This window comes from Mus pahari, chromosome 17 (genome assembly GCF_900095145.1).
Source record: "Mus pahari chromosome 17, PAHARI_EIJ_v1.1, whole genome shotgun sequence".
Lineage (NCBI taxonomy): Eukaryota > Metazoa > Chordata > Mammalia > Rodentia > Muridae > Mus > Mus pahari.
In genome coordinates this window covers 66959081-66969468 of record NC_034606.1, presented here as the reverse complement: position 1 = coordinate 66969468, position 10388 = coordinate 66959081, and the positions used below count along the sequence as shown (strand labels likewise).

Here is a 10388-nt window from a genome sequence, read left to right as displayed (position 1 = left end):
GGTCTAGAGGACCCAGGTTTGATTCCCAGCACCCACATGGCAGCTTACAATCATGTCTTAACTCCAGTTTTAGGGAATCTGATACCTTCTGGCCTCCATGAGCACTTTACACACATTGTGCACAGTCACACATGCAGACAAAACACCTGTACCTATGAAATAAAAACCTTAAATCCCAGCACTTAGAGGCCAGCAGAAGGCAGGTGAATCTTGTCCCTTCTGGTCCCCTGTATACTGAGTTCTAGGACAGCCAAAACTACGTGGACCTACCCCGTCTCAAAAAAAAAAAAAAAAAAGTAATAAAGAAAGGGGCAGTGGTGGCGGTGATGGAAACATGGCTCAGTGCTAAAAGCCTCTGGATCCAAGCCTCACCACCTAGTAAGCTCTGCATTCACGAGGTGGAAGGCTCGCTGCAAGCTGCCCTCTGACCTGCACATGTGCTCAGCAAATGCAGAAAAAAATTACTGAAGTTGGGGCAGCCAACTATTCTTGTTTTCTCTTCACAATCATCTTTTTAAAGTGTTTAGAATTACACTCAGGGCATCATGCACACAATACTGAAGTACTTCATAGCCAGGAAGTGGTGGTGCATGTCTTTAATCCTAGCACTTGGGAGGCAGAGGCAGGCGGATTTCTGAGTTCAAGCCTGGTCTACAAAGTGAGTTCCAGGACAGCCAGGGCTACACAGAGAAACCCTGTCTCAAGAAAAAAAAAACAAAAAACAAAAAACCCAAAACCAGAAGTACTTTATAGTTGAGCTCTGAAACTCGGCACTCTGTGGCCACCTTCTTTCCTGCTTTTTGAGACATATTCTAAACTGGCCTAGAACTTCCTATATACACCAATCTGGCCTCTCAAATTCACACTAATTCAACCTACTCAGTCTTCCCAGTGCTGGGATCACAGGCATGAACTACCAAACCTGAAGTCCCTCACATTTCTGTGTAGTCAAAGTACACTGTTCTGTTTGTGAATCCTCGTCTAAGCTTAAAGTGTAGAGTAAAATGCATTAATTAAAATGTATGGGAACACAATATAGTATAGATAGCTACAACATTTGTTGGATTCAAAATAGGAAGTTACCACATATACCCCATTCCCAACACTCTCAATACACCAGAGACATGATTTATTAAAAAAATTTTAATTGGTTTACAAAGGAGCTACAGACTACATTGAAACTAATCTTTGTACAAAAGGCAGAGAGATTGAGATAGAGATATAGAGAAAGAGATACTGAGATCCCCAAAACACCCAGGGACAAATTTAGGGGGAGAGAGACGAGGAAGATACAAAAGGAACAGGAAGACAAGAGATTAACATCATACATACTCAAGAGTGAGGGCAGAGAACAAGGTGAGTGACTGTTTAGAAGTATTTACCCTCACAGCCTTGGTGATCACTGGATTGGAACCCACAACAAACACCGTGAGATTAAAAGGTTTAAAGGCAACAGTGGTACAGAGACTGGTTATTGCCAGTATTAAGAAAGATAAACTGGTTTTTAGGCACCAGATTGGAGCACTACTCCTCTGCCCAGAGATGACAGACTTGGGAGAGGGAAGCAGGCCCTAGGGCAGCTGCCTTTGGCTTCCTCAGATCATTATCAACATATTCTGACTTTGTTCCTAGTCTTTAGCTAGGTAAGGGATATTAGGATGTTACTGGGAGAAAAGAGTCATCAGAAATATGAAGAACTGCCATTATCCACAATTTTCAAGAGCAGTTACTGGAAAAGCTGTGTAGATAGAATCAATTCCTAGTGGAGAAGGCACAGTGTGATTCCTGAAGGCAAGATATAGGAAAGCACACAACCACGCAGATGTACCTCAAGTCTTCGCTATCTGTAGCCCCAGCCTAACCTGTCACAAGCTGAGACTTAGAGGAGCTGAAAGTCAGATGAATCCCTGTACTTTCTTAGCCAAGACAAGGAAGGTTGGGCTGTTTGATAAAGAAGGGGCAAATTGGGGAAAAAAAACAGCAGCAGCAGCTTCCCTCTCAAATGAGTGCTGTGGAGAAATCCTTCTCTGTGCGTGGAAGTTTGAACAGAGATGACTTAGGGAAGGAACGGAGTCAAAGGTTGCCCCTCTTCTCTCTTCCCAGTCTTCAACCTACAACACATGAGCCAAGTCTGGAAGAGGGAGTAGGGACGTAAAGGCTGCTTCATGTCTTTTCTGGGGGATGGTATTTAAGGAAGGCAGACAAAGGAAAGAAACAGCTCGACCTCAAAGCTGGTCTACTCATCCCCCTGGAGGAGATCTGTACCTCAGAACAGAGCCGAGAGGCAGTCTCCTAAACCAAAGAACCTGCCCATGTTTTATCAGCAGCTTTCAAAGCAATGTTTTCCGGGTTGGAGAAGTGCCATACCCTCCTCTCCCAAGGCAACTGCTGCTACCTTTATCCTTGTAAGTTACTGACTCTTCTAAGAGAAGACGAAACTCTGAGATTTCCAACATTTCTGCTTTCAACCCCAAGAGGCTACCCAACTTTGTCTATGGAAAGTAAAACCATGAAAGAGGCCTTCAGCTGAGGCAGGCACACTATCCTCACTCCCTGGGTACCTGATCTCTAAATCACTTCTCATCTGATCCCAAGGTTCAAAAAGACATTAGGGCACTTAAAATTGAATGAAAACTTTAATCATGTAGCACCAGGGCTCCTTCAAAGCATAACAGAGGCCTGATTAGCACCTCCAAAAGAACCCCTCAAAAAGTGTCCAATTTTATTGCGGCCTACAAAGATCTGCAGCTTCCAGTATTCACATAATGTGAAGTATCAACAATACAAAATATATTCTGAAAGTCAAACACCTGCAGTTCATAGTGCTTTCTCAGATTTGTTAAAAAAATACAATGCTTAGTTTTCTATATAGGATATACAAAAGCAAAAAATATATGTATATAGTAGAAATAAATCAGCCATAGTAATTTACAGCTTTAGTCTCCCACCCTCCCCAAATTATAACACCTTCATCCCATACTTCAGTCTTTTCTGTAATTAAAGGGTCTATTTATTCTGAGACCAGGATGAGAAAGAACCATTATATTGCGTTTTGAACAGCACCCCCAAGAGTGCCTGTTAGAAGTCCCTGAAGGAAGATGGTGGGTTGGTCCTTTCTAGGAAAAAGATGACACAAAGAGTTTGTAGATGAGTACAAATGGGCAGCCTAGGACAAGGAAATGAATGCTTTAAGATTACAATTTCTGCTGGGAGTGGTGGCACACATCTGTAACCCCCAACACTTGAAAGGCCAAGGTGGACAGATCTCTGTAGCCTGGACTACATATAAATTCAGATCAGCCAAGGGTATCTAGAAAGACCTATTTCAAAACAAAAAACAAGATTACTATATTGGTGGTCACCCACCACTTTGCAAGGTGCAGTCATTTTTTAAAAAATTAAGTAAAAAATCATGAAGGCTGGACATAGTGACATATACATGTAACCCCAACACTTAGAAGGGAAAACATTATTCAAAGTTCCAGGCCAGTCTGAGTTAACAGTGAATTCCAGGCTAGTCTGGGCTACAGAGTAAAACCCTGTCTCAATGAGACAAAACAAACAAACAAAAAACCCCAAACCAAACAACAGAAATGTAATGAAAAGAATTTCAGAATCAATACGCATGCCAACTGTGCTAAATTCTGATGGCCAAAAGTTTGGGGAAAAGTTAAGAGACCCTGACTAGAGGAATGTAGTCTCTTAACTGTGGAAAAGACTGAGTGGCTCACAGACAGGGAGACAAGAGCAGAAACTGATTCCATTTTATGGTCAATAAGACACCAGAGAAGGAAATTTAAAAAGCAGAAAGAATCTGATGTAAATTAATTCATGGTAATGTGTTAATGTAGCAGACGCTGAGGGTAAATCATCAGCTTTTCACCCAAGAGAGAAAACACCATCAGATAATTTATCTAAAGGCTTATAGTCCTCAGCATTACTAAGCCAGCTTATATCTAATCACCTCATACTGAACAAGATTCTATTTCTTGAAATTTTCTAGCAAAATACTGCACACTCCACTGAGTTATCCTGCCCTCTTCCTCCAGAGATGCCAAAGTACATGATTATAAATGTAAAATAACACGGTTTGAGTTCTGTTTTTCTTTAGGAATAAAAGGTGTGATGGTGGCTGAGGACAGGTAACTTTTACTTCAACATTAATAACATGTGATTTGGGGACAGTCCCTTGAAATATTTCCTGAGTCTTGATAACAGTATTAAGTCTGCACAGAAAGGACCAAATGGAATAAACTAATGTTAGTATTTCAAGCTAACAATACCATAAACTTATCAAGAACCTAGTTTAGATGGAATTTACATAAAATGTATAATAACACTATAATCTATTTGTAGCCAAGATAGAGAAGTTAGAATAAGGAATCCACTATAGATTTGGATGTTGATTTCATTTTCAAACACAAAAATAGTTTCTTCTTTAGAAAGTGCACTAGGATATCCCCCCACCCCATAACTGTTAACCGATTTAGCATAAGCAGAGAACTGACCTTATTAGGAACATACCCAAGTTTTATGACCAATTTCTAGATACTGGACCTGAAAGGCGTTTCGATCTGAATTTATTTTCCAACAACTTCAAATATAAGTTCTCATCTGCATGTAGATATATACAGGCACAAATACATTCACACACAGTCATACAAAAACAATTTAGTTTCTCTATCAGATCAGGGTAATTTTTTATTGCAGGTCTCTTTAAATATTGGCTAACAGAAAACCTATCCCCAACCTAATAGATTTCACACATACACTCAACCACTTCCATACTTCCTCACAGTGAAAAGCTCTCTGACAAGGTAGCAGAAGGTCAAGAGAGACAATGCTTTAATGGCTGGGCCTTGAGGACAATTCTGGTTGCATTTAAGTCTCAGTGTCAAATGCACTGAGTTTCCCTGCCGATAAAATTTTTGGATCAGTCTCTTCTGGAATCAGGCCATAGAGAAAGCAGGATAATTTCTCCAGTTTCTCCTATAATCCACAGTGGTAAGACAAGATTTGTTTTTGTTCTGGGCTATCGTTCCCATGATTGTGTGCTTCCCCTTCCCTTAGGAACCACCCAAGTATATCTAAGGAAGAGTTAAGGGGGACTTTTTTTTTTTTTTTTTTTTTTAAAGAACCACTTTTGCCACTGGCACAAGTTTTGCACTCTACAGGATGGAAAGTCCAAACAGGTTCACTGGCTGATGCTCCTTAATATTAAAACATTAATAGGAAGGAACTACAGAAATGTTCAAAAGAGGAAGTGTACTTCCTTTCAGAGTGTGAACTCAGAAGCCCATACATTGAGGCTTATAGGTATTTGGAAGACGATACTGAAATCCGAATAATTCCACTAACTTCTGAACCCAAGACTATAAGTTATTTCCTTTTCTGAGAACATCTTTTTCATACTGAAAGCTGCTGCCTACTATTTGACCATTTTGAAAGCATATCTCCTTCAAAGGGCCTCTTGTAAAATTCCACAGAAAGACTTCTGATTTCTGATGTTTAGAACAGCTAAAAAAGGGAGATGGTTTTGACTCTCCAGCACTAAGAAGGTGCTTGCGTCAGTAGTATTTTGAACATTCCCTCCATAGCTACTTTAAGCATCAGACTACACGTCAAGGCTTTTCCACTCTGTTGCTGGAACTAAGGTGTTTAAAATGTTAACAGAAGTGCCTAATCCAGGAATCACTGTCAAAAACAACACAGGAAGTGATCGTGTGAGGAAAGGGAGACAAAAAGGATTAAGTCAGGAAAGGAGTGCAAGGAGCTGATCCCAAATAAAATAACAAAATTAAGAAAGAAGACACATTATATATGTATATATGAACTAAAAGCAGAAACTATGAATGCTTACTCTGGTGGGATACCAGGACAACATTTACAGGAAAGCTTGATGTGTCATGATAAGGCTCAGCCATTGAGAAATAAGGCAATTAAAAAAAAAAAAAAAAAAGAGAGAGAGAGAGAGAAAAGAAAAGAAAAAAAGACCAAGGTATTTTGGTCACAGAATGGTCTTTTTCCTCCTCCCAGCCAGCCCCTGTGAAAGCATCTCTATATATTTTTTAATATATATATATATAATATAGAATCTGTTTTTGTTAAAAAGTATTTCAATGATCATATATATTTATCAAGGCATGATGGCTTTAGGAAAGGGGGGGGGGATCCATCATGGGAGAGCTAAGAGGGAAAACAGGAAGAGGAGGCTGGGGTAAGAAGTGTAAGAAGAACCTGGGATGAGATAAATGCTGATCAAAGGGTGGCACCAACAGAATTTTCACTAATATTTTCCATTTTCAAGGAGTCACCAGTGACATAGATGGGTGCCACAATCCCATCTCTTCTTTTGTACCATCTCCCAATTCTTCCTACCACCAAGCACATTAATGCCTCATGGCTCTCTCTTCCAGATGTCTCTTGGACCCATGCTACCTTGCATCCCGGGCTTGGTGGGTATTGGCCCATATGTCTCTGGCCCTGGGTGTCTAATCTTAGAAACCATTGCCACTGATATTAATGGACTGCAGCTCTGTCACCTGCATGACATTGATGCCACTGTTGGCAAGACGGGCAATACCCTCTGGACAGATGGCCTCCATGGCTACCATATTGGTGGTAATAAGGGCTGAAGGAGTGGCAGTGCCGCTGCCTTCTGAACCCGCCCCACTGTCCAGGGGCAATGTGCCCACACTCAGGGCTACACCTGGGCCTCCCTTCTTGTTCTGGTGGGTCTTGATATGCTTCGACAGGTGATCGCTCCTCATGAAACGCTTAGGGCACTCAGGGCAGGCAAATTTCTTCTCTCCTAGATTAAAAAAAAAAAAAAAAAGATAAATTAACCAAAAAGCAGTCAAAACAAAGTTGGGGTTGATGAGTGTCCTTCTGGACTAATTCAAGTACTCGGAGACACACTCAGTTTCACATATACATTGTTTAGGAATTTCAGTTTACTTCATAGGCATATCATTTCTTTTCTCTTTCCTTTTTATGGTTTTAGAGCTTTATTGTAGAAAGGCAGAGAGAAAGAGAGAAGGTAGAAAGAGAGAGGCCTGCCATGCCAAGTGGAGAAAGGGGGGAAAGGAGGGGGAGCGTTAAAGATGAGAACAAGAGAGGTGAGTGCTTAAGAGCTCATTTCTTTTCTTGTCTACTACTTTCCCTTTTCCCTTGGGTCTTACTCACCTGTATGTGTACGTTTATGTCTCTGAAGCTCGTCCGAACGTGTAAAGCGCTTCCCACAATATGACCAATTACACATGAATGGCCTCTCCCCTGTATGCCAGCGCAAGTGTGCTCGGAGATGTGAGGTCTTCCCATACACTTTGCCGCATCCTTGGATATGACAAATGTGCTGTTTCTTTTTGCCAGGGTCTCCAGAACCTCTAAAAATGAGAATATAATGATTTATTACTCTGGAGCAGAAATTAGGGAACCAAGAAATTAGAATAGTAGTTGTCAGAAGCAATTACTTAACCCATTCTTTTGTTTGTTTGTTTTTGAGAAAGAATGTATGTAGCTCTGGCCGTCCTGGAACTCACTAAGTAGACCAGGCTGACCTCAGAGATCCACCTCCCTCTGCTTGAATAAAACTAAGTAGAATTACAGAGATGTGTGCCATTATTCCTGTCACTAGAACTTACTTTTTATTTGCCACGCTGAAGAAAGACACAAGTGGATCTTCGTGAATTCAAGAGAAGCCTGGTCTACAGATCAAGTTTCAGGGCAGCATAGGCCTGTCACACAGAGAAGCCCTGTATCTGTCTCTCTGTTGTGTGTGTGTGTGTGTGTGTGTGTGTGTGTATCAAAAACGTTTTTTAGATTTATTTATGAGTATTTTGCCTGCACACACATATGTGCACCACAGCACACCTGGTGCCTACTGAGTTTACAGAAGAATGATAGGTCTCCTGGAACTGAAGTTACATATGGTTGTGAACCACCACATAGGGTACTAGGAATCTAAACCAGTCCTCTGGAAGAACAATCAATGCTTTTAGGTGCTGAGCCACTGTTCCAGCCCCTGTTGTTTTTGTTGTTTTGTTTGTATTTGGGGACAGAGTTTCAATGTGTAGTTGAAATGAGTTTCTGGCTGTCCTGAAACTCACTCTGTAGATCAGGCTGGCCTCAAACTCAGATATCCGCATGCTTCTGCCTCCCGAGTGCTGGGATTACAGGCAGGTGCTACCTCACCTAGCTTCTATTTTTTCAACTTTTATTTTTATTGGGAGCTAGAGAGATGGCTCAGTAGTTAAGAGTGTTTTTGTGCCAGGAAGTGGTGGTGGTGATGGGGAGGAGGGGGAGGGGGAGGAGGAGGAGGAGGAGGAGGAAGAGAAGAAGAAGAAGAAGAAGAAGAAGAAGAAGAAGAAGAAGAAGAAGAAGAAGAAGAAGAAGAAGAAGAAGAAGAAGAAGAAGAAGAAGAAGAAGAAGAAGAAGAAGAAGAAGAAGAAGAAGAAGAAGAAGAAGAAGAAGAAGAAGAAGAAAATAAGAGTGCTTTTGCTCTTCTAGAGGACTGGAATTTGATTTCAAGCAACCACAACCAAGTGACCCACACCACCAGATTCAAAGACTCTAAAGTCTTCTCTGTCCTATTAGCTGCAAACAAATACACAAATAAAAAAATTTTTTTGGCTTATTTATTTATTTTGGAGACAAGTGTTTCTTTGTGTAACCTTGGCTGTCTTGGAACTTGAGGAATGTGGGATCAGAAATGTTGTAAAGGGGTAATATAGTACATTTGAGTAGGTCATATTATGCAGCTCTTGTTTCTGACTTCTCATTGACTGTGATTGCTAGGTAAATGTTCTACCATGGAGTTCACCTCAAGTTTGTGAGTTTATTTACTTTCTTTTCCAATAAGGCCTCATTGTATAGCCCAAGTTACCATGAACTCCTTGTGTAGACCAGGCTGGCTCTAAACCTGGGATGGCTCATAACCATCTGTAACAAGATCCATCCGTAACAAGATCCGACACCCTCTTCTGGAGTGTCTGAAGACAGCTACAGTGTACTTACACATAATAAATAAATAAATCTTTAACAAAAAAAAAAGAAAGAAAGAAAAGAAAAACTAAAATAAACAAAATGAGCCACTCCTCCAGGCCTACATATGAAGGGTGAAAGAAAAGCATGGAGGCTCCTCCTTGTAATCTCTGCTACTTGGGAGACAGAAGCACAAGAACCAAAAACTCAAGGCCAAGATAGGAGATGTAGCATCTGATTCCATGTAAACTAAAATAAGCAGCTTATACAAGAATTATAATTCAGAACATGGCCAGTCTGGCAGGAGATCATATCCAAGGATCTCCTGGTCTGTGTGACCCTAGAACTCCCCACGCCCTCCCCACGGGGATACAGGCTGGGGTATAGACACGCCTTTAACCCTAGAGACCGAGGCAAACATAGCTCTTGAGGTCTAGTCAGTTCTGTTCAAGTTAGTGGAACTCAGAGGCAGTTTTAGAGGGAGAGGTTTCCCCTCCCCCACAGAGACAGGTTGAAGAGAGTTATAATAAGCTAGACACAGTTAAAAACAGAACAAGCTAGAGAATAAGGAGTCAAAAGATTAGAACAGTCATGGTCATGTTCTCAACTTTATCTCAAAAACCCTCACTTTATTTATATTCTCCCTATGTGGGGTTAAATAGACACATGTACCTCCCCAGGAAAAGTCTGTCACACAATATGGGATTACAGACATGTGTGACTACAACTGTCACTCTCTTCAGACACACCAGAAGAAGACTTGGGACACCATTACAGGTGGTTGTGAGCTACCATGTGGTTGCTGGGAATTAACTCGGGACCTCTGGAAGAACAGTCAGTGCTCTTAACCAATGAACCATCTCTCCAGTCCTCTCCTATTATTTTCCCTCATATTTCTATAAAAAAAGAAAAAAGAAAATAAAAGAAAAATTCTATAATCAAGAAGACGAACTCACCTTCCCTCACTGTCTTTGCAATAGGGGCATGTACATGCTTCCCGACGAGTCCTGCGACCAGCTTGGGGTTGGGGATCAGGACTATTCTCTCCTTCTTCTCCACCTGCTGTCTCATCATGTATCCCATCACCACCAGATCCATGAAGACCAAGTTGAGCTCCATGATCACCTGAAATAAAAAGAAAAGGAGAAGGTGAAGGGGCAGGACAAAATAGCTACAGAAATCTCACAACAGAACCAGGTGGACCTCTTGTGAATTTGAGGCCGAGCTGATCTACAGAGGGACTCTAGGGAGAGAGGCAGGGTTACACACACACACACACACACACACACACACACACACACAATAAAAAAAAAAAGTCTCAAATAATCAAAAATAAAAAAATCTCACTGATACATCACTGCACTCATAGCACCATCCTTTTTCTTTTCAAACTTTTTTTTTTTTTT

At 41.1% G+C, this 10388-nt stretch overlaps 1 protein-coding gene across 2 annotated transcripts in view; it reads right to left on the bottom strand.

Moving 5' to 3' along the window:
• Nucleotides 1–1123: 1123 nt before the first annotated feature.
• Sp1 (Sp1 transcription factor) overlaps nucleotides 1124–10388 on the bottom strand; it is a 24811-nt gene continuing 15546 nt past the window's right edge. Inside the window, exons 4-6 of one of the 2 annotated variants that reach the window (XM_021216214.2) lie at nucleotides 9939–10107; nucleotides 7186–7385; nucleotides 1124–6811 (exon numbers count right to left, since the gene is read on the bottom strand). In XM_021216214.2, the coding sequence (XP_021071873.1) occupies nucleotides 6498–6811; nucleotides 7186–7385; nucleotides 9939–10107 (683 nt within the window). In that variant the 3' untranslated portion in view covers nucleotides 1124–6497. The remainder of the gene's footprint in view (nucleotides 6812–7185; nucleotides 7386–9938; nucleotides 10108–10388) is intronic. The other variant, XM_029548031.1, reaches the window with a different exon arrangement.